We start from the raw sequence: 27,454 nt of genomic DNA, 5'->3' as shown, positions 1-27,454 counted from the left end.
AGTGACTTGCCCAGAGTCACAAGGAGCTGCAGTGGGAATTGAACTCAGTTCCCCAGGATCAAAGTCTACTGCACTAACCACTAGGCTACTCCTCCACTCCAATTCAGAACCTAGCTCCACTGGGTCCAGAAAATGAACATAGTGCAGCTACTCACTATAAGTAAAACAAAATGTCCACACTGCAGTGTCATCTACTGTTGTAGGTCTTCTAAAGACATCAGCATGCCATCAGTTTGAAAGACATGTTCTAAGAGCTTTATTCCTGCTGCCTCCCACCTAAGGAAAACCCAAGTTTCCATACCAGTATAGAAGACCTGAATTGAATTGAAATGATAACTCCTCCTCAACTCCACCCCTGGGAACAGATCTGGTCAGTCCAGGTAAAGATACACACATAACTTGACAAATATATCTGAAGCACAATTTTATAAAATCCTATTTTTGTGCTTAAAGTACAGCTTCTGAAAATTACGCTGTTAATGGTCAGAACTGAAGCTGAATGTGTATTCATTTCCAGGGTAAGCCGTGATCTCTGATTGAATGTCACTGTAATGGTTGGATTTACCAGAATAAGGGACATTAAAAATATAGGAAAAAAAATTCCCAGGGATTTCCAAATGAAAAAAATCATGGCACAATTTCCCCAAATAACATGAGTTCCAATTGAGCTTGGAAACTGCTATGCAAACAAACCGAAAAAGATTTCCATTTTCCACGTAACTGTGCAGAAATGGCCACTAACCCCCAGATTCTATATAGTACGCTTAGATTTAGGTGCCGAAATAGGCATGTATTCTCTGACCACGCATAACTTAATTAGCTTAACAAGCTAATGGGCACTGACAACAGTACTTAACAAGCAATAACAAGCACTAATTGGCAATTATCAGAATTTATGCGTAGAAATCGCTAAGCGTTTGCTATAAAGAACTGTGCCTAAATTGAAAAGAGCACAGGTCAAAATAAATGTGCATAGTTTAAAAGGGGAATGTTTATGGGTGTTTTGTGGGTGTGCAAAAATTTTCACGTGCAATTACAGAATATGGGCCAGTGCGCCTAAATATATGTGCATGGATTTACACCAGATTTTTACTGGCGTAAATGGGCATGCATAGATTTAGGCGCTACGGTATCAACTAAGCGTATTCTATAAACCGTGCCTAAATCTTATGTAGAATATGCTTAAATCTGCATGGATTTTTTAGGCGCCAATCTGGCCCTAATTGTTTATAACTAGAATGTAATCTACTCACCTTTTAAAAAAATTATTAGCCTTCTGGTACAAAGTGAAAGCATACAGTCTGTTTTATTTAAATGTTCATACTCTTGGTCTAAAAGCAAAAGCTACAGATTTGAAGTCAGTTCTTTATCAGAAAGTGATGAAGCACAAAACCTACTTGAAAGCATCACTGTGAAGGTCTCTTTGAAGCTCCCCTTCCCATCTTGCTCGACCTAATCGCTCCAGAATACAGTAAGAATAATCTGGTAGTATCAGTTCAGGGTCTCCTTGCCAACCGATTAGAGCCCTGTACCGTAATATCTGGGATGCAACAATGACAAGTTTTTCTCCCCATCTATGAAAAAACATGAAGCAAAAAAAAAAATGAGGCACACGAACATTCCTATGGTTAATTGCGTCAAGACAACAGCAACAGGGGGTCATTTACTAACAATTAGTACACGGTCCATAGCACACACTGTTGCAGGGCCATTTTTTTTCTAACAGTGTTAATATATGCTAACCATAGTAAATAACCTCCATAATGTTTTTTTCCTCTTTCAAAACATTCATGCACTTTAGACTCCAAAATTGTGCTGTTAGACCATTCATTATATTTCCTTCAATTTGATGGTTCGTCTTTCCATTCCATCTCAAAGTGAGGTACAATATATAAACCATAAAACGTGTTTCTTAATTGTCAAATTATACAGCGCACTGGAATTTAGTTTGGATAAAGATAACGTTGTATGTAAATTCAAACTGATGATCCTGTAAATTAAGAACACATTTTGTTTTCCCTAATACAGAACAAACATCTCAGTTTATCATCATTTTTCCAAGCTTTCAAACGTATTCCAAGCACCTACTGCTCGGGCCTGTTTTTAGTAAAGATTTGTTCCAAAATCTGTTAGGTACATGTTTTCTTTCAAAAACGAGTTTATTCTGGAAACAGATTGCCTTCACAGATAGCCATAGGATGTGTGAAATGGCACTGAAAGGCCTTTATTCATAAGGTATATCATATTCAGTGAAAAACATTTTTTCCTGCATTGACTAAAATTCTTGAAAATAAGTTAATTTATCCAGAAAACAGTTTTTCGCATTTAACAGGATTTGGAAATAAACTCTTCAAATAGGAACAGATCTGCCAGCAGATTTAACAGAGATATTTTTGCAAGATACAGTACAATACCTATGAAGTTAACCATGGGTTTTAACCTCAAGCTCAGTTATCCAGCAGAACTTCTATTATTCAAAAAATGGCTGGCTTTTTATGTTCTGTTATCTCAAAAACCTCCTATTATCCCAAATTATTTTGTCAAAACAAATTACCACTATTAACAGCTTTCACTACCTTGAAAGATCCATTTTCTGAACAAGACTGATCTCAACCAACCCAAACAAAATGTGCTCTATTATCCTAGTCTTCACTCCTAGTTCTCAAGGGCCACCAACAGGCCAGGTTTTCAGGATGAACCTAATGAATGTACGTGAGAGATTTTCATGCCTACTACTCCCATTATATACAAAATCTCTCTCATGCATATTCATTAGGGCTATCCTGAAATCTGATCTAGTGGCTGCCTTGGAGGACTGAGTGAACATCAAGGCTCTACTATATGAAAATAAATACCACTGAGGCATTAATATGTATTCATTGCAGCAAGACGTATTTTTATTAGTTCTTACCAATAGGTGAGCATTTTTCCCTCTTTCTAGAAAAAGTTTTGATTCAGATTTCCGAATATCCCAAAGCACATCCACCAATTTAATTAAATCAACTTCAGGTTTTGAAAATCCAAAGCAGATTATAAAAGCTCGCTTCTGAACAGGTAGCTTCAGAACATGACCAACTAGGGTGACTGTGCTGTATCTGGCCTCTTTGAAAATACACAAGACTTCAACATCTGATAAACTACAGCTGGTTTCCAGGCTAGACTCAAGAATGTGTTTTTATTTGTACAATTGGACTTCAGTTAATTGAATTATTAATTTTATATTCTCTGCTGTAAGCGAAGGAATGGTCTAGTGATTAAAGCAGTGGGCTCAGAATCAGAGAATCCAAGGCACAAAACTTCTCTCTTAGTTACACTCATTATGACCTTAAGCGAATCACTTCACCCTCTATTGCCTCAGGTATCAATGTGGAGTGTCAGTATACAACAGGGCACCTAGGCACATATATGTCACACCTCTTTTATTAAAGGCTCCTTTACAGAATTGCCCCACACAAAAAAAAAATGTGTGTAATGTATATGTAGAAATCAGCATGTTATTTTATAAATCATACACATAAGGCCAATCCCGCCACCACTTTGCCCATTCTGAACACTCAGGAATGCCCACACACTGTGATTTCTATTTTATGCATGTATACCTTCCAGTCAATTTATAAGTGTCTCCCTGAATATGGAAAACAGTATTCTTCTTGCTCAAATTGCCCCCTTAGATTATAAGCCTACATGGACAGTAACCTACCCGAACAGTAATGGGCCTTCAGCATGGATTTGGAAAGGCAAAAATTAAACCCTAATTCAGTACTTAAACAGGCTGTATTTTTACACAAGACGTCTATGGACCACATGGCTTCAGAGAATTGGCAGAGGCCAACAGAATCATTCACTTCCAGGTCATTGCTTCAAATCTACTTTAGATTAGTAATAAGTCATTACCTTTATATAAACTATTTGTTAGCTTATGTGAAATTAATTGATAGGCTTACTCCAGTTCCTAATGGACAAGTGACCACATCAGAATTTGCCACCGTTACCAGTCTTCTCAACAGAGAAGGTTTAGGCACACTGGCAGAGCTGCATGAGGAGCACTGTCTATGCTGTGGTGGGCAATCATGGTTTTTCAGGACCAAACCCAGTTGGGTTTTCAAGATTTCCAAAATGAATATGAATGACATTGACCTGCATGTTCTGATTCAATTGTATGCAAGTAGATCTAAAGAATATTCATTGTGGAAATCTTGAACCCAACTGGGTTGTGGCCCTCAAGGACCATGATTGCCCACCTCTGGCCTATGTATTACTTGCTCTGTGGCTCACTAAAAAAAACTCTTTTGGTTTCCAGTACTGTCAATGTGGTATCTTTTCTCTTTGAAGTTAGGAAATCTATACATTTTACTAAAAACTTAACACACATTTCTTAAATATATATATAAAAAAAATTAGTACCTTTTAACAGCATCATCAAGGGTATAACAAGGCTGTAATGACTTTGATCTAATCTGATCAGTAACACATATTCTTTCCATAAAAAACTGACATGATCCTTGTATGCCATCTTTATTATCTAGGATCATGTGAATAGGATAAATATCCTTCAAAGATGTAGGCTCTTTCTTAAACTCCCAAATTCCTGCTTCTTGATCAAACTCTGCATATCTGAAATGAAGAGAGACAATAATTACCCTCTGTTTAAATTAAACAATTGAATAGTAAAAGTTTTACTTAAGGATAGAGGGTCAATTCTAACGTTAAAGGCAGCAGCATCCAAGATCAGATCAGATCACACCTTTACTATATATGTAAAAAAATGACAGATAAAGACTATGATCTATCCAGTCTGCTCATCCATCCATACCAACTAATAGGCTCTAAAATCCCTTCCTCTCCCTAAGAGATCCTGAGCTCATCTCATACTTTTCTAAATCCAGATACAGGCCTTTTCTCCACCACCTCTTTTATTCTATTCTATTTGACATACTTATATACCACTTCTTCCCTTAGAAAGGTCTGTTATAATCCAGTCTTTTTACCACCACCCCAAAACAATTATGTACCAGCCACAATATTTTGAAGTGATAAAAGACTAGGAAGGCTACGTATGAGAAAAACAATCTTTTTTATTTACTTACCAAAGTACAGATATATAAAGGTACAGATATAATCAATAGTTTCTCATGGGAGAACAGCCGCCGCTACACATAAGTGTTCTCTGCCACTGTCTCTCCAAAGTAATGCACAGCTTCAACTGTTTATATATCCTTTATTTTCATAGGTTTAATAAATTATCTTCCTCAAAGATCATTCAATACCATCTGCTTTTTCTCTGTCGTTAGACCACATTTTTCTGTCTGTTCGTAATTACCCCTTTCCCACGCTTGCTTGCACGCAAGAATGTCTTATCAGATCATGAGTCTCCAGCTCACATACTTATCAGCTTTTGCCTTTTTGCCCTGTCCTGTTTCAGGGTGCCCTTTCGCTCTGTTTCAAGGTGCACACCCGTGCTCATCATCTACAGGTCCTAAACTGATTTACATCTGAATTACAAAATTATGTCTAAGGGGCCCTTAGATGTGGCAGGGCAACTGCGCAGGTAGTACACAGCAAAACAGCACTATTACCGGGTGTGCCACGTTTCAGCCACAATAATCATGACTCTAGCTGTGGAAGCCTAAGAGAATATGTGTACAGTTCTGGTCGCCCCATCTCAAAAAAGATTTGTCAGAACTAGAAAGACAACTAAAATGATAACAGGGTTGGACAGATTCTCTAAGAGGAAACTCTAACTAGGTTGAGGAAGAGCCAGCAGAAAGGACACACAATAAAATATAAAGAATGGTCTGTTTGGCATTGAAAATTAAATTCAAAGAAGTGCAGAATGATGCAGAAATCTAAGGAGGAGAGAGGCTGATATGCACAGACAGGGAGAGGGACCTGAGTCAGAGGATCTGAAGGTGAAGAAACAGTGTGACAAGGTGGTGGCTGTAGCCAGAAGGATGCTAAGGCTGCAAAGAGAGAGGCATAATCAGAAGAAAAAGAAGAGGTTGATTCCCACGTACAAGTTGTTGGTGAGGCCCCACCTGGAGTATTATGTTCAGTATTGGAGGCTGTACCCTGCTAAGGATGTAAAAAGACTTGAAGCAGTTCAGAAAAAGTGACAAAAATGGTATGGGGTTTAAGCCATAAAAAAAAACATATCAGAAGAGACTGGAAGACCTTTACATGTATACCCTAGGAGGGAGGGCTAGAAGACGTACGATACAGATGTTTAAATACCTGAAAGGTATTAAAATAAAAACAAATCTTTTCCAGAGAAGGGGAAATGGTAAAACTAGAGGACACAAAATGGTAAGGGAGGCTGCTTCAGGGGCCTAATTAAGTAAAACAAGTAATAAAACACGTAAAAAACAAATACTGGATAATGTAATAAAATAAAATGATAATAATGGTGTTACTTGATGGATGGAACAGATTAGATAACACATGTATACATATTTTTGCAATTTGCAAATGAATTTGTGACAAAATACTATGGTTATATATATATATTTTTTTTTACATAAAATAAATGTAAGATGTAAATAATAAAAACAGCATATATAGCGATAGAACATGTATAATTGATCATAAATTGTACATGAATACAAAACAATTCATTAAAAATAAAACTTGATGAATGTAATCACGTGCAAAGAAAGGACAGTGAATGTACATATCTTAGAAGATTAAAATATATGGAACCAAAATATACTGTGAAGAGCAAAGAAACTACAAGCCCCAGAAGGCAGTGCAGCACCAGAGAGATTCAGAACCAAGTAACTACAAAGCCCAGAAGGCAGGGCAACGTCAGAGAAGTCAGGAGCTAAGAAACTACAAGCCCCAGAAGGCAGTGCAGCACCAGCAGAGGGATCAGGTGAAGGGAGAAGAATCTATGCAAGAGAGGGAGGAGCCGGGGTGTGACTGGGAGATGGAATCAGATGGGGGAAGGGAGGAGCCCCTAGACGGAGGGGAAGGGGAGGAGAGAATGGAACTGGAGGAGGTGAAAGGAGGGGAGAATGAGGAGGAAATGGAAGTGCTGGTGGAGGGCTCTTAAAGTGAGTTATGAATTGAACTAGAGAGAGTGAATGAAGCCTTGGTGAATTGACCTGGTGGGTGGATGTCAGGTGGTTTTGTGCTGACAAACGAGGGAGGTGGGTCATTAGGTCTAAGAGTGAGAAAGTGACTTAGACCATATTGCCATTGAATTGAACTGTTTAATTTCATTTCTAAGATGAACGGTGTTGCAGAGCAGTGCGCTAAACTGAACTGTGGTTGAAGGCAATGCTAAACTAAACTGTGTTTGAAAGAAGTGCTAAACTGAATTGATGAGGAAAACATTGCTAACTGAACTGAATTGTGAGCAGGGCTCAGCTGTGTGAAAGAGCAGTACCATAGAAGTCTTGCCCAGCACTAGCCCTGCCTCCCAACCACCAGCCCCGCCTCCCACCACCGGCTCTGCCACCCAATCTCGGCTAAGCTTCTGAGGATCCATTCCTTAAAAAAAAAACATAGGATGAACACAGAGGATCCCTAATTAGAAAATGGATGGTATAAATAAACAAAACTTAAATGACTGCATGTATGTTGATGTGTCAAGTGGTGCTTAGATGGTGACTCCAGCTGTGAAGAACTAAGGCCAGTTGCTGAGCAGACTTCTATGATCTGTGTCGCATATATTGCAAGACAGTTTAGGATGTACTAGACATGGCTTTGACAGCAACTCTAGTAATTGGAACGTAAGGACAGTGCTGGACAGACTTCTATAGTCTGTGTCCTAGAAAAATCAGGATCACATTCATTATATCACATTCATTGCTGGCTTAATTGTGAATTGATAATGAGTAAGACTGTTGAGTAAACCGGATGGATCGTTTAGGTCTTTATCTGCCATCATCTACTATGTTACTATAGTGCTTATTTTCTAAGCATATGGACATCTCAAAATGACAAAACAGAAGTCCATGTGCTTGAAACATCCAAATTCCAATTCTGCAATGGCAGGATTTGGACATACGACAATGCCATGCATCCAAATAGCATGGTGCAGCGTTTTGTGCAACACTAGGGAAGGACCAAAATCAGGACATCCAACAACGATTACCGAAGGAAAGAAAACGTCTAAGTCTAAGAAGAAGGATGTCCTGAGTTAGACCTGTTTGAATCATGTCTAGGATACAAAAAGGTGCTCTGATTGAGCAGCTGGCCAGAGGAGGGATGACACCTTCCCTAGTGGTTGCTATCCCTCTCCCTCTTCTCTGAAAATGAAACTGGAAAGGAATACCAGGATCTATGACAGCTTCAGGTATTATGGGCATTCTGAGCACAGCAGAATGCAGATTTGAGGAGTAGTGTAATGGTTAGTGCAGTAAACCAAGTTCAAATCCCACGTTAACTGTTTTATTTATTTTTAATTGTGTGCCCTCCAGGAACAGAAAAATACCTACTGTAACTAAATGCATAAGCCACCTGCAAGCCTGAAGGCTACTGAAGTGGTGTACATTTTTCTGTTTCTGGAGAGCTCACAATTACAAAAAGAAAGAATTAAGTGGGACTTCAACCTGGGTCCTTTGGTTTACAGTCCACTCTGCACTAAAGGGGAAAGAGAAATGGGACTTGATATACTGCCTTTCTGAGGTTTTTTTTGCAACTACATTCAAAGCGGTTTACATATATTCAGGTACTTATTTTGTACAGGGGCAACGGAGGGTTAAGTGACTTGCCCACAGTCACAAGGTGCTGCAGTGGGAATCGAACTCAGTTCCCCAGGATCAAAGTCTACTGCACTAACCACTAGGCTACTCCTCCACTAAACACTAGGCTGCCCCTCTGCTCTGCATAGACATCTATGTGGCCATTTTCTAAGAAGGCTGCTATACAGTACTACTACTACTACTACTATTTAGCATTTCTATAGCGCTACAAGGCATACGCAGCGCTGCACAAACATAGAAGAAAGACAGTCCCTGCTCAAAGAGCTTACAATCTAATAAACAAAAAATAAAGTAAGCAAATCAAATCAATTATTGTGTACAGGAAGGAGGAGGGTAGGTGGAGGCAGGTGGTTACAAGTCAAAAGCAATGTTAAAGAGGTGGGCTTTCAGTCTAGATTTAAAGGTGGCCAAGGAAGGGGCAAGACGTAGGGGCTCAGGAAGTTTATTCCAGGCGTAGGGTGCAGCGAGACAGAAGGCGCGAAGTCTGGAGTTGGCAGTAGTGGAGAAGGGAACAGATAAGAAGGATTTATCCATGGAGCGGAGTGCATGGGAAGGGGTGTAGGGAAGGACGAGTGTGGAGAGATACTGGGGAGCAGCAGAGTGAGTACATTTATAGGTTAGTAGAAGAAGTTTGAACAGGATGCGAAAACGGATAGGGAGCCAGTGAAGCGACTTGAGGAGAGGGGTAGTATGAGTAAAGCGACCCTGGCGGAAGATGAGACGGGCAGCAGAGTTTTGAACCGATTGGAGAGGGGAGAGGTGACTAAGTGGGAGGCCAGCAAGAAGCATCTATGTCTCTCCCCCCTCCCCCCCGTTCATAATTTGGACATTCCTAGTTTGTAAAATGGCTGTACGTGCCCGAGATCTCCAGCACACTGACGTCCATCTCACATATTTTCAAACAGGAAAGCTCTATGTATTTTGTGTTCGAAAACACATGTGAGATGTGTGTCCATTTGAGATGTTCTGACTTGGACGTCTTTTTATAAACGCCCCTCCACGTTATTATATATGTAACAATCAATTGTTTGGAAATGTATTGTCTAAAGATATGATCAATAAAACTTGAATAACTGGTTTTAAAAGAGCTTAGACAAATTTCTGGAGAAAAAGTCCCATAAACTGTTATTAGCCATGCTGGCTTAGGAAAGCCTCTGTCTCAGTCTGAATAAGGATTCCTTAGGATCAGATATATGTGACATACATTGGCCCTAACAGAGACAGGATTTGGATTTGATGTTCTGTTGGTCCATCCCACTATGGCAAATCTTAAACTGGCATTTGAGAATTTTAGCTAGTACTGAAGGTAAGATCTTGTATACCTTCATGCTCAAACCCGTAATTTGGTGAATTATGTTGTACAGGTTAAAGATAAAGAAATATATACTAGTTTACCCAGAATGTCTGACACCTGGCAAAAAAAAATTACCAATGGATGGATTGCAAACCACTAACATCCATCTGTCCACCTGTCTATGGGCAAAACAATTTTTCAAATGTGTGTGTGTGCCTCTCCTACCCCACTAGAGGAGTTCCAGCTTCTGTAGCATAGAAACTTTCATACTATCAGATCAATACGATGGCGTTCCTCTCTACTTTTTATTCTCTTGCTTTGGTATTTGTTGCTTGCTTTGAAACGCGGTATATTAAATACTACTTAACAATATTTTCCCCACCTTTTAAAAATACTCCCTTTTTTTTTTTCTTTTTGTCCTACAAGAAAACCTTGTCCTGTATTGCCAACTATTTTAGTACCCGTCATCAAGGCACAGAAAACTTTCCCACCTTTCTCTGCTCCACTCACCTGTCAGAAACCTGCAGGAGTGGGCGCTCTACCGGGAGCTCATAGAAGCTGAGTTCAGGGTTACAAAGAAGCGCCTGCCACACAACCTGTCGGGTATCAACGTCCAGTCGCAGAGGGAACGGAGGTACGCGATGTTCTAAGCGGCACCACAAGCCCAACAGTGTAATACCGTCTAGGCCTTCCAAAGCCACCTCATCGACCAGAGCGTCCAGTGCATCCATAATACATCAAAGCACGCACACACACAACAACTCTGTCTCAACCCAACCACCAGGAGAAAAACACTTCCGGTCCGAGGAACTAGAGCTGTGTCACAGGCTCGAACGTGATTGGTTGAGGAGAAAACTAAAGGCTAATGATTGGTGAATAAGAAGCAGGAGGGCGGGTTGTGGACAGACTGCTTGAATATGTTTGTTCATTGGCTGTAGCGAGCCGGACATAGGCTTGTTTACCTCCAGAAATTCAGAGGTGATTGGTGAGCTTTTATCGGTGGGGAAGCAGGTAATTGCGCTAAGACAAAGTGATTGGTTACCCCGCTTTCTGCAGTGGGATAGCTCTGAGAATGAGAATCTGATTGGTAGTGCAACGAACGAATTGGTGAAATTTTCGTAGCGGGATCTATCTGATTGGCTGTATCTATCCTGGTAACCACAGGAAACTGCAAACAGTCGTTGTGGGTGAAGGGCGTGAGCCTTTCGGTGCGATGGTGAGTCCTAGGGAGTGAATAGCCTCCCGGGGAACAACGAGCCTCATACACACCTAGGGATATGGAGAGTAAGTCAGTGACTTTGGCCGAAGAGAATGCTCACTGGAGCATGTGTCTGTGGCTAATAAAAATTAGTATAAGGCTTGGCCCGGGTGCAGCGATTCGGAGTTTTTTCTGCGCATTGATAAGGACAGTGCCCAGAGCGTATGGAACGAGAAGTATAACTTGACTTGGGACGCTAATAGATTAAAGCTGTCATGTGATTGGCCGGCAAGGCAGTGGGAATGTCATGCAGTGTGGGAGTGTGATGTCACGAATCATTAAATGAACCTATGTTAGGATTTGTCAGTTCCGATGGTGCTGTTCATAGTGGAGCTCTAGTAGTTTTGTGTAACAGGTTAGTTTGCCTGTTGTGGAATTGAAAAACAGTCTTCAGGGCAGGCTCGTTTGAGGACGATGGTAGTGTGCGGGTGCCACTTTGGTCTTCTGCTGCCCTCAGGAATTCATCACCTCACGTTTTGCTCCATTGCTACCAGGCGCAAAATGGCTGTGTTCAGCAGGCCAGGAAGCTCAGGCTTTCTCCTGTAACTATTAAATTTTTCTTTTGGGGAAAACTGGACCAAGAAGAGAGGCTTTGTTTTCAGTCCTATGAGGAGAAAAGATGGTTTGTCCAGGGTTTACTCAGAGTTAATGGCTGAGGGAAGTAATAACTGTAAACTCCAGGCTGCTCTTTCTTCCTAATTATAGGAATCGAGCGCCTTGATATGAAAGAACATACAGTTGTTAAAATGAAGGTAATCAGTACAAATACACAGAAATGTTACTGCTAAAGCGCTCCATGTCCTACCCAACTATGTTACAGTGTTTTTGGGTGCTTAATTTGCACATGTTTTTAAAAAAATAATCTTTATTGAGGTTATTTAACAATACAATAGTACAAAATCATATAGAGCCCAATTGTATTCATTATTAACATAACCTGTTAAAAATGAAATATGGCTGTAATTTACAGGTAAATACACGGACTGTTACCACCGCCTATCACCATGTAAGAGCTAAACCTAGTTGACTGTCCTGGGTGGTAAACATTCTTTGCCTGTAGTTAAAAATGCTTCCTAACACAGGTCGGCTCTAACATAGTAACATAGAAAATGACAGCAGATAAAGACCTGAACAGTCTATTCAGTCTGCCCAACAAGATGAACTCATTTTACATGGTATGTACCTGAAACGTTTCTATTTTTGCTTAGCTGCATCTATGAACTTGAAATTTCAAAGTGTCTGTAAACGTTAGGACTAAAGGCCATGTTATTTACTGCTCCTACCAAATAGCCTAAGAAAATTACAGTACTTTTTAATGTAATATATATTATAAGTATACAATTATACATACCCCAAATATCCTTAACATAATTGTTCTGAAGAGCAAATAACATCACCTTCAATCACGATAGTTATCAAAGACTTTTCAAAACTTCCAACCCTAGAATAGTCCATGGGGTTTCATCAGACAGTCAGTAGGGATGCCTCAACAATTCCCCTCCCCCTTCCACTAAATAGGTTATTTAGCCTAATACTTGAACAGCCAGGTTTTGGTCCTTTTTTTTCTAATGGAAAAAGTATTTTGCTTCTTGTTACAATTGTGTAGGCAAATAATCACTCCTATCTGTACCCTTCTCCACCACCGCTAACTCCAGACTCCGCCCCTTCTGCCTCGCAGCACCTTATGCCTGGAACAGACTTCCTGAGCCCATACGCCATGCGCCCTCCCTACCTATCTTCAAGTCCTTACTCAAGGCCCATCTCTTCTCCCTTGCTTTTGGCGCCTAACCACCTTCCCCATTCCTGTTACCTACACTGACTACGTAGTATGTTACCGTTAGATTGTAAGCTCTCTTGAGCAGGGACTGTCCCTCCCCGTGTTTAAACTTGTACAGCGCTGCGTAACCCTGGCAGCGCTATAGAAATGCTAAGTAGTAGTAAATAATTCCAATAAATGCCTCAGGCAGCGAAATGGGATGGGCCATAGGGGTCATAGCTCAACCAACCTTTTGCCCACATAGCATTAGCAACTAGGAAACTCTGGTTGATTTCTTTGCCTCCTCTCCACACCAAAAAGGTGTTACTACCACTACTACTATTTATTTCTGTTGTTGAAGCACCACCTGTTACACCAAGCTTTTGTGATGCTTTAGACTTTTGGCTGGATTGGATGTACTTTTTTTTTTTGCTTTTCTGATGACTTGTGTTTTTAGTTGGGTTTGTTTATATGGAATTTGGTATATTGTTATTTGTGTTTTATTTTTATGTATGTTATATACAATAAACTATTCCTTAGCGTCCCTCCGGACCAGCCCAGGATTGGACTGATGGGTTGTGCACGCCTACCAGCAGGTGGAGACTGAGAAAAAACTCTGACTCTAGAGAGCCAGTAAGAGCCCTGGTCATGTGACCCTAGCCTCAGTATTTTCTCAGTCTTCCAGCAGGTAGGAAGTGAGCCCATTAGTCTCTCTTTTTAGGATTATATATATCTATAGTTTTTTCTCTTTATGCATTATGTGTTTTGTGTACAAGAGACAGACCCTGCTCAAAAGAGCTTATAATCTGTTCAAGACAGACCAACTGGACAAATCAGGGATTATTTATTGTGAGAATGATTAAAAGCGAACATGGATACTCGATGAGTGAATAGGGTGTTATAAATTAGAAGCAGTCTAATAAAGGTGGGCTTTTAACCTAGGTTTGAATAAGCCCAGAGATGGAGCATAACATACTGACTTGGGAAGTCTATTTTAGGCATACAGTGCAGCAGAATAAAAAGGAACAGAGTGGAGTTGGCGGTGGAGTTCCCGGGGAGGGCTGTAGAGTGAGGTAGGAGAGATGAGTGCTCTCATTTTGCAGCTCCTCAGTAAGTCTGTAAGAGAAGATTGAACTGTTCGTTCTGCTACTCTTGAAAGACCTTGTACCTAGTTCCTAGTAATAAAACTGTTTTCAGTGTTTGCATGTTCAGCAATTGATGTCATAGAGCAAAACTAGCACTGAGACAGATAGCGATCCTGACTGCAGCACCTTCATTTCTCTCCCCTCCCCAGCTAGTAGGATAAGGAAAATGTCATGGCTAGTATATTTCTTCCATGAGCTTTTTCCAAGTGGCTTTCTGTATAACCGTGGATTTATGAAGTGGATTATTCATTGTACCTCAGTTGTGGAAACTGTATGGCTCCCTCTACTGATGATTTGTTTGCATCAAACTTTAAGTAACCATAATCATTTTGAATATATAGGGTAAAAAGTAGCCGTCTTTGTGATTTATAGTTAATAAACCTTTAAACATTGTTTAAATTTATTAGTAAGATTTAAATACTGAAGGTAACATTCTTTTCTTTGCTGATATACTGATATATATATATATTTTTTTTTGTTTTGTTTTTGCTTTTATTTTGTGTGTGCAAACTAATAAATTGTTCCTAAAATCATTGAATATAGTAGAGAACAAAATGATTTTGATTATCAATCTATTCACTGGTGTTCTGCTGAACTTCAGGTACATAATTAATAAGCTGGATGGAGTCATGTGCACTGTTAATGGATTGGCTTATTCATCATTGGTACACCTAATATGAAATTAATGAGATACCATACTATGATGGATCTTCCACTACAGTTGTCAAAATGGGGCTGTGAAGAAACAGTGTTTTAAGCTTGTAAAATGTATTGGATATTTTTCTGTATTGATTATGTTCTGAAGTGTATTTCTCTTATGTGGCCAGCAGGTGGTGCATGTTGTATGTTAAAGCTGCTATAGAGGACTGATGACCTCTCTTTCTTAGTTAGCACACAGATAAAGGAAATGCCTGTAGAGATATAACCAGTTTTTATTTGAAACTTGACTGTTCTGGGCTCTGATTGGCCTGGAGTTTCAAATTACCCAGCAGATGCTGGCTGTTGCTTCAGTCTTAGCCCGGGAGAAAAGAGACACAGATCTCTTTGTTGAGGCTTGGTGAATTATATGTCCTGACCTTCCCAGGTACTGTTTAGACTATATAGATGTTTAGTTAGTGTTATAATTGATCCATATTTCAGTTACCTGTTATTTGCTGATTGCACATTTTTGTTCATTGTTCCAGTGTGACAATAAATCTATTTAGTTTGTTGACTCTGTCTATCTGAACTGATAAAGAATCCTGGTAGTTTGTGTGTTGGATCTGAGAGTGCTTTCTGGGAACTGGGGGACTACCAAGAATTCACTGGGGATAATTTGAGAGTGGGAGACTTGCCCAGAGGCGGTTGTGACCCAGGTGGAAGGAGGAGGGTGCTAGTGTATAGCACAAGCGGCAGGTGCAGGCTGACCTGAGCTGTGCTGGGGATAGACCCTCTGTGGCCACGGGGTAACCCCTGGCTGGTGGCTAGGCATTTCATGACGGGGGCTTATACATCTTTTATGCTATTTGATTGGTAATATTCATCTCTGAACTGCTGCAGGTAACTCTTTGAGGAACACTGGAAGAAACAGGTCAAAGAAAAGGAATGAGGTAAATTGCTCATTATACTAGTGCTTTTTTGTATGTTTATTCTGCAAGTGAATTGATAATGTATATAGTACTTTCTCCGAGGACAAGCAGGCTGCTTGTTCTCACTGATGGGTGACGTCCACGGCAGCCCCTCCAATCGGAATCTTCACTAGCAAAGGCCTTTGCTAGTCCTCGCGCGCCAATGCGCACCGCGCATGCGCGGCCGTCTTCCCGCCCGAAACCGGCTTGTGCCGGCCAGTCTTCTTTTCTCCGCGCTCGGTACGGTTGTGCTTTACCATTCGTGCCCCGAAAAGTCGGCCTCGCGCGTCGTTTTTCGACTGCTTTCTGTGAGAAATCCAGAAATTATTTGGATTAACCACTTTTGGTTTTTCCTCCCTCTACTTCGAGTTTTTTCGCCCCGTTAAGTTTTCTTTCGTCGTCGGGGTAGGCCTTACTTAGGCCCCGGTCGAAATTTCCCTTTTTTCTGTGCCAAATTTCGCCATTTCGTCTTTCGATTTCGCCGGCGTGATTTTTCCGCCCATGACATCGAAGCCTTCCAGCGGCTTCAAGAAGTGCACCCAGTGCGTCCGGGTAATCTCGCTCACTGACAGGCACGCGTCGTGTCTTCAGTGTCTGGGGGCTGGGCACCGCCCTCAGGCCTGTAGTCTGTGTTCCCTTTTGCAAAGGCGGACTCAGGTAGCGAGGTTAGCCCAGTGGAACATTTTGTTCTCGGGCTCTTCGTCGGCATCGGCACCGGGGGTATCGAGTGCATCGACGTCTTCAGCGTCCAGACCTTCAACCTCGGCGGCCAGTACATCGAGTGCATCGAGGCATCGGCCCTCTGCATCGGCGCCGAGACATCGGACAGCTGCATCGACGTCGGTGGTACCGGGACCTCGTCTGCTGATGTCGTCGGACGGTGGTGCTTCGTCTGGAGTGCAGGTGAGGGCTGTCCATTCCCCTGCTGGTGGCGGTGAGCCTTCGGGTGGGTCTCCCCCTACCCTGAGGGCTCCTGCGGTACAGCCCCCCCGAGACCGACCTTCTTCGATCTCGGCCCCGAGGAAGCGACGGCTGGATTCTACGTCCTCGTCAGTACCGGGAAGCTCCGGTGACATGCTTCGTCCCAAGAAGTCGAAGAAGCATCGTCACCGGTCCCCTTCCCATGTCGGTACCGAGAGCTCTGGGTCGCCGAAGGAGTCGGCACCCAGCAGGCATCGGCACCGAGAGGACCGCTCACCCTCTGTTCAGGAGGTGTCGATGCGCTCCACTCTGGACAGCCCGGACCAGCCTCCACGCCCGGAACAGGTTCTGACGTCGACGCCTGCATCGACCTCCATGCCTTTCTCTGCAGCCGCTCTGAACGAGAGCCTCCGGGCCGTTCTCCCAGAGATTCTGGGAGAGCTGCTGCGCCCTACCCCTCCGGTACCGGCGGTGCTTGCGCCACCGGTACCGTCGAGCGTGGCGCCGGCTGGCCCATCGCCCGAGGTGAGGTCTCCGGCGTCGGTGCCGCGTGCGGTACCGGCTGCCGTCGCCTCCCAGGAAGGCTCCCCCACTACGTCGGCGGAGGGAGCTTCGCCGATGCGGGCGAGGGAGTCTACCTCTCGACGCCCCCATCGTAGACGTGGCTCCACGGAGTCGAGTCGGGCACGGTTGCAGACACAGGTCCGTGAACTTGTGTCTGACACCGAGGGTGAGGCCTCGTGGGAAGAGGAAGAAGACCCCAGATATTTCTCTGACGAGGAGTCTGAGGGTCTTCCTTCCGATCCCACTCCCTCTCCTGAAAGACAGCTTTCCCCTCCTGAGAGTCTGTCTTTTGCTTCCTTTGTCCGGGAGATGTCTACGGCCATCCCCTTCCCGGTGGTTGTGGAGGACGAGCCCAGGGCTGAAATGTTTGAGCTCCTGGACTATCCTTCTCCACCTAAGGAAGCGTCCACTGTTCCCTTGCACCATGTCCTCAAAAAGACATTGCTTGCGAACTGGACCAAGCCTTTAACTAATCCCCACATCCCCAAGAAGATCGAGTCCCAGTACCGGATGCATGGGGACCCAGATCTGATGCGCACTCAGTTGCCTCATGATTCTGGAGTTCTGGATCTGACCCTAAAGAAGGCTAAGAGTTCTAGGGAGCATGCTTCGGCGCCCCCGGGCAAGGACTCTAGAACCTTAGACTCCTTTGGGAGGAAGGCCTACCATTCTTCTATGCTCGTGGCCAAAATCCAGTCTTACCAGCTCTACACGAGCATACACATGCGGAACAATGTGCGGCAGTTGGCGGGCTTGGTTGATGCGCTCCCCCCTGAGCAAGCCAAGCCATTTCAGGAGGTGGTCAGGCAGCTGAAGGCGTGCAGAAAATTCCTGGCCAGAGGGGTGTATGACACCTTTGATGTTGCGTCCAGGGCCGCTGCTCAAGGTGTGGTGATGCGCAGGCTCTCATGGCTGCGTGCCTCCGACCTGGAGAATAGAATCCAGCAGCGGATTGCGGACTCGCCTTGCCGTGCGGATAACATTTTTGGAGAGAAAGTCGAACAGGTGGTAGAGCAGCTCCACCAGTGGGACACCGCATTCGACAAGTTCTCCCGCCGGCAGCCTTCAGCCTCTACCTCTACAGGTAGAAGATTTTTTGGGGGAAGGAAGACTGTTCCCTACTCTTCTGGCAAGCGTAGGTACAATCCTCCTTCTCGACAGCCTGCGGCCCAGGCTAAGCCCCAGCGCGCTCGCTCTCGTCAGCAGCGTGCGCCTCAGCAAGGCCCCTCGGCTCCCCAGCAAAAGCAAGGGACGGGCTTTTGACTGGCTCCAGCAGAGCATAGCCGACATCCAAGTGTCAGTGCCGGGCGACCTGCCAGTCGGAGGGAGGTTGAAAGCTTTTCACCAAAGGTGGCCTCTCATAACCTCCGATCAGTGGGTTCTCCAAATAGGCCGGCAAGGATACACCCTCAATTTGGCCTCAAAACCTCCAAATTGTCCACCGGGAGCTCAGTCTTACAGCTTCCAGCACAAGCAGGTACTTGCAGAGGAACTCTCCGCCCTTCTCAGCGCCAATGCGGTCGAGCCCGTGCCATCCGGGCAAGAAGGGCTGGGATTCTATTCCAGGTACTTCCTTGTGGAAAAGAAAACGGGGGATGCATCCCATCCTAGACCTAAGGGCCCTGAACAAATATCTAGTCAAAGAAAAGTTCAGGATGCTTTCCCTGGGCACCCTCCTTCCCATGATTCAGGAAAACGATTGGCTATGCTCTCTGGACTTGAAGGATGCCTACACACACATCCCGATACTGCCAGCTCACAGACAGTATCTGCGATTTCAGCTGGGCACACGTCACTTCCAGTACTGTGAGCTACCCTTTGGGCTCGCCTCTGCGCCCAGGGTGTTCACAAAGTGCTTGGCTGTAGTAGCAGCGGCACTTCGCAGGCTGGGGGTGCACGTGTTCCCATATCTCGACGATTGGCTGGTGAAGAACACATCCGAGGCAGGAGCTCTACAGTCCATGCAGATGACTATTCGCCTCCTGGAGCTACTGGGGTTTGTGATAAATTATCCAAAGTCCCATCTTCTCCCAGTGCAGAGACTCGAATTCATAGGAGCTCTGCTGGATTCTCGGACGGCTCGCACCTATCTCCCAGAGACGAGAGCCAACAACTTGTTGTCCCTCGTCTCGCGGGTGCGAGCGTCCCAGCAGATCACAGCTCGGCAGATGTTGAGATTGCTGGGCCACATGGCCTCCACAGTTCATGTGACTCCCATGGCCCGCCTTCACATGAGATCTGCTCAATGGACCCTAGCTTCCCAGTGGTTCCAGGCTGCTGGGGATCTAGAAGACGTAATCCACCTGTCCACGAGTTTTCTCGAATCCCTGCATTGGTGGACGATTTGGTCCAATTTGACTCTGGGACGTCCTTTCCAAATTCCTCAGCCACAAAAAGTGCTGACCACGGATGCGTCTCTCCTGGGGTGGGGAGCTCATGTCGATGGGCTTCACACCCAAGGAAGCTGGTCCCTCCAGGAACGCGATCTGCAGATCAATCTTCTGGAGTTGAGAGCGATCTGGAACGCTCTGAAGGCTTTCAGAGATCGGCTGTCCCACCAAATTATCCAAATTCAGACAGACAACCAGGTTGCCATGTACTACGTCAACAAGCAGGGGGGCACCGGATCTCGCCCCCTGTGTCAGGAAGCCATCAGCATGTGGCTATGGGCTCGCCGTCACGGCATGGTGCTCCAAGCCACATATCTGGCAGGCGTAAACAACAGTCTGGCCGACAGGTTGAGCAGGATTATGCAACCTCACGAGTGGTCGCTCAATTCCCGTGTAGTGCGACAGATCTTCCAGGCGTGGGGCACCCCCTTGGTAGACCTCTTCGCATCTCGAGCCAACCACAAGGTCCCTCAGTTCTGTTCCAGGCTTCAGGCCCACGGCAGACTGGCATCGGATGCCTTTCTCCTGGATTGGGGGGAGGGTCTGCTGTATGCTTATCCTCCCATACCTCTGGTGGGGAAGACTTTGTTGAAAGTCAAGCAAGACCGAGGCACCATGATTCTGATTGCTCCTTTTTGGCCGCGTCAGATCTGGTTCCCTCTTCTTCTGGAGTTGTCCTCCGAAGAACCGTGGAGATTGGAGTGTTTTCCGACCCTCATCACGCAGGACGAAGGGGCGCTTCTGCATCCCAGCCTCCGGTCCCTGGCTCTCACGGCCTGGATGTTGAGAGCGTAGACTTTGCCTCTTTGGGTCTGTCAGAGGGTGTCTCCCGTGTCTTGCTTGCTTCCAGGAAAGATTCCACCAAGAGGAGTTACTTCTTTCTGTGGAGGAGGTTTGCCGTCTGGTGTGACAGCAAGGCCCTAGATCCTCGCTCTTGTCCTACACAGACCCTGCTTGAATACCTTCTGCACCTGTCTGAGTCTGGTCTCAAGACCAACTCTGTAAGGGTTCACCTTAGTGCAATCAGTGCATACCATTACCGTGTGGAAGGTAAGCCGATCTCAGGACAGCCTTTAGTTGTTCGCTTCATGAGAGGTTTGCTTTTGTCAAAGCCCCCTGTCAAGCCTCCTACAGTGTCATGGGATCTCAATGTCGTTCTCACCCAGCTGATGAAACCTCCTTTTGAGCCACTGAATTCCTGCCATCTGAAGTACTTGACCTGGAAGGTCATTTTCTTGGTGGCAGTTACTTCAGCTCGTAGAGTCAGTGAGCTTCAGGCCCTGGTAGCCCAGGCCCCTTACACCAAATTTCATCACAACAGAGTAGTCCTCCGCACTCACCCTAAGTTCTTGCCAAAGGTCGTGTCGGAGTTCCATCTGAACCAGTCAATTGTCTTGCCAACATTCTTTCCCCGTCCTCATTCCTGCCCTGCTGAACGTCAGCTGCACACATTGGACTGCAAGAGAGCATTGGCCTTCTACCTGGAGCGGACACAGCCCAACAGACAGTCCGCCCAATTGTTTGTTTCTTTTGATCCCAATAGGAGGGGAGTGGCTGTGAGGAAACGCACCATATCCAATTGGCTAGCAGATTGCATTTCCTTCACTTACGCCCAGGCTGGGCTGGCTCTTGAGGGTCATGTCACGGCTCATAATGTTAGAGCCATGGCAGCGTCGGTAGCCCACTTGAAGTCAGCCACCATTGAAGAGATCTGTAAAGCTGCGACATGGTCATCTGTCCACACATTCACATCTCATTACTGCCTACAGCAGGATACCCGACGCGACAGTCGGTTCGGGCAGTCAGTTCTTCAGAACCTGTTTGGGCTTTAGGATCCAACTCCACCCCCCGAGGGCCCTGTTTGTTCTGTTCCAGGCTGCACTCTCAGTTAGTTGGTAAATTTTTTAGGTCAATCTCAGTTATGTCCTCGCTGTTGCGAGGTCCAATTGACCATGGTTGTTGTTTTGAGTGAGGCTGGGGGCTAGGGATACCCCATCAGTGAGAACAAGCAGCCTGCTTGTCCTCGGAGAAAGCGAATGCTACATACCTGTAGAAGGTATTCTCCGAGGACAGCAGGCTGATTGTTCTCACAAACCCGCCCGCCTCCCCTTTGGAGTTGTGTCTTCCCTTGTCTTTGTTTTGCTACATATGAGACTGGCCGGCACAAGCCGGTTTCGGGCGGGAAGACGGCCGCGCATGCACGGTGCGCATTGGCGCGCGAGGACTAGCAAAGGCCTTTGCTAGTGAAGATTCCGATTGGAGGGGCTGCCGTGGACGTCGCCCATCAGTGAGAACAATCAGCCTGCTGTCCTCGGAGAATACCTTCTACAGGTATGTAGCATTCGCTTTAGAAATCTGTAGGTCAACAAATAGAGCTGTACCGAATATTCAAACCAATTTGGCCCCAAATAGTGTGCCGATTACATTATTCGCATTTGGCCGAATAGTGATTTAAATTCAAATACGAATAATACTTGCACTATAAAAGCAAATGCCCTTTTAATTTCAATTCAGTCCTGACTTCCGTTTGTACTTCTGGTTCCATTGTTGACTGGAGATCTGGTGGCGATTGCTAAGCTGTTTAAAATGGCATGAAAGTGCCTTACTCCAACAGTTTCTTCCGCTCCTGCTGCTTCTGCAAGATATGAAACACTTCCTCCTTCACTTCCAGCCGTATGACCCATACACTTGTGCATCACAATACTCTGAGCCAATGGAGGAGAGAGGCAGGACCGCCGCCCCCTCCAACCTTATTGGCACATATCTTCACTGCCGTGCCAGTGAGGTTAGAAGGGGCAGTCCTGCCTTTTTCCTCTCATCCATTGGCTCAGAGCATTGATGTGCAGCTGTAAGGGTTCATTGGCTCAGAGGATTGTCATTTAAACACAATGGATAAAAGAAGTCCGGTTTGGAAATACTTTATAATTATGGCTGAAGATCCAAGCAAAGCAATCTGCGGCATGTGCAGAGCAACAATTTTACATGGTATTGGTCAGTCTAAAAATTTCACAACCTTCACTTTAAACAACCACTTAAAAAGAGCTTGTTTGACCTATGAGTATTTGGAATGTTTAGGTTTTTTTTTAAAGGAAACCTAAACCTAAAGGATCCTCAGGAGCTTAACCGAGATTGGATAGCAGAGCCGGTAGTGGGAGGCGGGGCTGGAGGTTGGGAGACGGGGATAATGCTGGGCAGACTTATACGGTCTGTGCCCTGAAGAGCACAGGTACAAATCAAAGTAGGGTATACACAAAAGTAGCACACATGAGTTGTCTTGTTGGACAGACTGGATGGACCGTGCAGGTCTTTTTCTGCCGTCATCTACTATGTTACTATGTAATAGCTTCCTAAATCCGTTTTATTTGGATATTGAGTCATTCCGTGTCAAGTGGACCAGGGGTCCCCACCTCACCATCTCAGATTTTGATGAAATTTGGTACATAGTTTCTTTATGATAAAAAACTAAGCTGTGCAAAACTTTAGTTCAAAAGACTAAAAATTGGAGGTTCTAGGGGACCTCAAGTAAAGGGTTGCAAAATGTCGCCTGAGCAAAAATGACATTTTGGGCCAACTTCCAGAAGCTGTAAAACTGGACGTTTTAGTAGTACAAGGGGGATATTTGGAGAACCTGCACTACTTTTAGGGCTTAATGAACTGGCAAAACCCCATGTTCCTAGTCCTCTTACGTTTTGAATGGTTTAGGCTCAAACGTTGCCAAAAAAAACGGCAAAAATCAATTTACAGCGATGTTGAGGCTGCTGTAGTTTCTAAACTAGTTGGCCTTTCAGGTTGATTTTTGGTAGGTTTACTAAATGCAGGGCTGTAATGAGGCATTCCAATTTGCAGCACTTTCCTTCAAGTGGTTGAAAAATTATAAGTGTTCAAAGTTGGTATAAAAAGCATTTTTGCCCATTTTGGGCTATCTTTGATGCCCTTGACCTCCAGTGGGACAGCTTCAATATTCTTTCTTTTAGCACCATTAGAAAGAGCAGATTTCCTTCTATCAGAATATGTAGTTTTCATTTTGGAGTCTCATCATATAAGGATTGCAAAAATGCCCTCAAATGTTTGCGGGCAGCAGCCTGTGATTTCTTCACTACACCCTTGATACAAGTGTAGTAAAAGTGATTCTTCTTTCAAAAAGCACCAATTTTTTAAAATAAAGAACACATTATGTTATAAAACTGTATTCAAGAAAACTAAAAAACAGGAATGTTTTTTAGGATGTGGAAGGATGAGGCCAGGTTTCATGACAGGTTTAAAGAAAACTGCAGTCAGTTAGGATGACCGACTTGGTCAATTATGATTGGTGGACCCTGTTGCAAGGCGTCTGAGTGTCTGTTGCTGGTGTTTCTTCACCCTTGCTACAGTTTGACCTCTTAGTGAACTGTAGGCATCAAAGTAAGCCTAGCAACAGACACTCAGGAGCCAGGAGGTACCAGAAGCATACAATTGGGCAATGAAACAAACAATTCTGCCTTGCAACAGGGTTCACCAATCATAATTGGCCAAGTCTAACTGGCTAGTTTTCTTTAAATATTATGTTATAAAACTGTGTTCAAGTAAACTAAAAAATAGGGTGGAAACCATTGTATACATACTTCTTGTTGAAGAAACTCGCACCTGCACCGACAGGCTCATTTATATTGAATTAAATGCCACAAATGAAGATATTAATCACTTTAGACTGAAGTAAAATTTTACCCATTGAAAACCTGATTGCAAGAATAAACGCGTTTGTTGACCTGATGCTAATGGTCATCAATGGATCCAGAAAGATCAGATGAATTTCCACTTTGCTCAGTTGGCTGTTCAAGTACATCAGAGTGTCATTTACTGACATACAATAAAAATAAAGGTTTGAAATTAATTGAAGAGCTTCTGCCTGATCAACAGAAGTTGTTACAAGAGCATTCTGGTCAACTTTTCTATGCTGGATCAACTATTTGCCTTCATCATGAATCCTTACTGTTGAAAAAGTTTGAATTTTTGCAAAGAACCTGCTGTAACCCATTTTCCAAAGGTGGTCATAATGCAAAAAGGGGCTTAAGAGTGCTGGATGACACACTAGCAGCCCAGCTAAAGGCCTTAACAAGCAAAATATTTGTGCCGGGTCAGAAACTATGTCCATCTTGTCGAAAAGACGTCAGTAACAGAGCTGCTGATTCTTTATCATCATCAACAGCAGCAGATGATGAACACAGTGACATTTCTGGCAAGTTGAACACAAGTTTGACATCTCTTGGTTTTTCTCCATTAAAGTTCAAAAAAGTCAGCAAGCGTGATGTACGAGGCTACACCAAGCGCAAAATCAGGCGAGTGCAAAATACTTTGAGAGTCATCATCTTGCAGTTGCTGGTGGCTTAGACATTCTACCAGTCAGAAATGTGACAAATGTTCTGATTATGATGACCTGCTAAACGAGTTGAAAAACAAAGTCCAAGTTTCAGCAAATCATGCAGAAAAACTGCAAATACTAACTTTAGCACCAAACAGCTGGTCTATTCAAAGAACTGCCTCAGAATTCATGGTTTCAACTAGAATGGTTAAAAAAGCAAGAAATCTGAAATCAGTTTGTGGAATTCTGGCAAAACCAGACAAGAAGAAAGGTAAAGTTTTACCAGAAGAAACAGAAAAAAAAATTCTTGGCTTTTTTTGAAGATGATGAATTCAGTAGACTATGCCTAGGGAAAAAAGATTTTGTCTCTGTCAGAACTGGCACTGAAAAAATTCAAATGCAAAAGCACTTGCTGCTTAGCAATCTAAAAGAAATGTATGTTGCATATCGTACTCGAAATGGGCCAGAAGTGGGTTTTTCAAAATTTTGTGAGCTAAGGCCAAAATGGTGTGTCACTGTTGGCTCATCTGGTATGCATTCAGTGTGTGTTTGTGTCATTCATCAAAATGTGAAGCTTATGCTTGCTGGAAGCCATCTGCTGAACGAAGATTACAAAGCACTGATGGCTAAAACTGTGTGCAATTTGGAATGCAAAGAATGCATGCTTCACAGGTGTGAAATATGTCCAGGTAAAGATGTGCTTGAAAATTACCTGACAGAAGTGTTCATTGATGCTGACCCAGGTGAAACAATCGAGTTTAAGCAATGGGTTCATACAGATTGCACCACACTGGAGACCAAACAAATGTATGTTGATGATTTTGTATCTGAGCTTGCATTGAAAGTTTCAAACCTGTCAATTCACCATTACATTTCCAAACATCAGACACAATACTTAAAGAAAACCTAAATCCTTGTGAAATTGTTGTTCTCTTGGACTTTGCTGAAAACTACTCCTTTATTGTCCAAGATGCTGTTCAAGGTTTCCACTGGGAAAACAGTCAAGCTACACTGCATCCATTTGTTGGGTACTTCCGTGATGCTTCAAGTGAAATTCAGTGCATAAGTGTTTGCATAATAAGTGACGGCTTGCGGCATGATGCAGTTGCTGTACATGCATTCTTGGAAAAATTAATCGCGTTCTTGAAAAGCAAAATTGGAGAAATAAAATATGTAACATACTTTAGTGATGGCTCAGCTGCACAATACAAGAACTTCAAAAACTTTGCCAACTTGTGCTATCATCAAACAGAATTTGGAATAAGTGCACAGTGGAATTTCTTTGGCAGAAGCCATGGCAAGTCACCATGTGATGCCATAGGTGGTACAACAAAGCGACTAGCTGCTCAGGCTAGTTTGCAACGACCTAAAAATAGCCAAATTCTCACAGCACAAGGCTTGTTTGAATTTTGTGATCAAAAAATAAATAAAATCAAGTTCTTTTTTGTTTCCAAGGATGAAATTGAATCTTCAAGATCTGCACAAGAGGAAAGATTCAGTAAAGCTTCCACAGTTGCTGGAACTAAATCACCAGTTTATTCCCATTGACTTGAACCAAATTTCAGTCAGTAGAATGTCAAATGATTCCTCCTCATTTGTTGTCAAACTTTGTCAGTCGGATGACCCAGTGAGTGTACCTGGCATAAATGTGTCTCAACTTCAGCCTGGGCAGTATGTTGCCTGTGTTTATGACAACAAATGGTGGATTGGCAATGTCTGTGACACATCATTTGAAGAACATGATGCCTTGGTCAACTTTATGCATCCATGCGGGCCTGCACGATCATTTCATTGGCCTAGCAGAAGAGATTCTTGTTGGATTTCTGAACAGCATATTCTAGCAGTTCTTCCAGTACCAGCAACTACACACTTGGACGACAGTATACATTTCCAGAAACAGCAGTGAAACTTATCAGTGAAAAATTCTTGTCACTTCAGCACTGAGGTTTTACTTGGGAACCATTAAGACACCCCCATTAGGCTTGAGAAACTAGGCAAAGACAACCAAATGAGGCTTGGGAACCTCAAGTAAGATGCCCACCTTCAGGCTTGGGAACCTGTGCCAAGTGGCTGGACTTGCCTTGCTATCGGGCGTGACCTCTTGGCGATGAGGTTGCCACTTCCTATTGAATTGGTAGTGGCATAGCCACCATGGACCAACGCATGCTTAAAGCAACTGAGTGACTTATACAGCAATTAGAAACATTGATGGGCCCTATATCCGTTTCATCTATCATTCAACAATACTGGCCAAAAAACACTTTTTTTTGCAATCCTTATATGGAGAGACTCCAAATTGAAAACTACATATTCTGATAGAAGGAAATCTGTTCTTTCTAATGGTGCTAAAAGAAAGAATATTGAAGCTGTCCCACTGGAGATCAAGGGCATCAAAGATAGCCCAAAATGGGCAAAAATGCTTTTTATACCAACTTTGAACGCTTATAATTTTTCAACCACTTGAAGGAAAGTGCTG

The 27,454-nt window shown here is 43.6% G+C and overlaps 2 protein-coding genes across 6 annotated transcripts in view; one reads left to right on the top strand and one right to left on the bottom strand.

The window, feature by feature from the left end:
* The window catches only part of GTF3C1 (general transcription factor IIIC subunit 1), a 154,787-nt gene extending 144,028 nt beyond the window's left edge, over nucleotides 1-10,759 (bottom strand). Inside the window, 3 exon segments of the mRNA XM_030212790.1 lie at nucleotides 1,398-1,574; nucleotides 4,405-4,614; nucleotides 10,510-10,759. Coding sequence (XP_030068650.1) covers nucleotides 1,398-1,574; nucleotides 4,405-4,614; nucleotides 10,510-10,730 — 608 coding nt within the window. The 5' untranslated portion in view covers nucleotides 10,731-10,759.
* A 410-nt stretch (nucleotides 10,760-11,169) lies between these two features.
* Nucleotides 11,170-27,454, top strand: part of KIAA0556 (KIAA0556 ortholog) — a 133,509-nt gene continuing 117,224 nt past the window's right edge. For 3 of the 5 annotated variants that reach the window (XM_030211800.1, XM_030211801.1, XM_030211799.1), the window contains exons 1-2: nucleotides 11,170-11,283; nucleotides 15,698-15,747. In XM_030211800.1, the coding sequence (XP_030067660.1) occupies nucleotides 11,277-11,283; nucleotides 15,698-15,747 (57 nt within the window). In that variant the 5' untranslated portion in view covers nucleotides 11,170-11,276. The remainder of the gene's footprint in view (nucleotides 11,284-15,697; nucleotides 15,748-27,454) is intronic. The other 2 variants (XM_030211803.1, XM_030211802.1) reach the window with 2 other exon arrangements.

Source organism: Microcaecilia unicolor, chromosome 8, assembly GCF_901765095.1.
Source record: "Microcaecilia unicolor chromosome 8, aMicUni1.1, whole genome shotgun sequence".
Classification (NCBI taxonomy): domain Eukaryota; kingdom Metazoa; phylum Chordata; class Amphibia; order Gymnophiona; family Siphonopidae; genus Microcaecilia; species Microcaecilia unicolor.
Note: the sequence above shows the minus strand (reverse complement) of the source record. Positions and strands in the feature narration are given on the sequence as shown.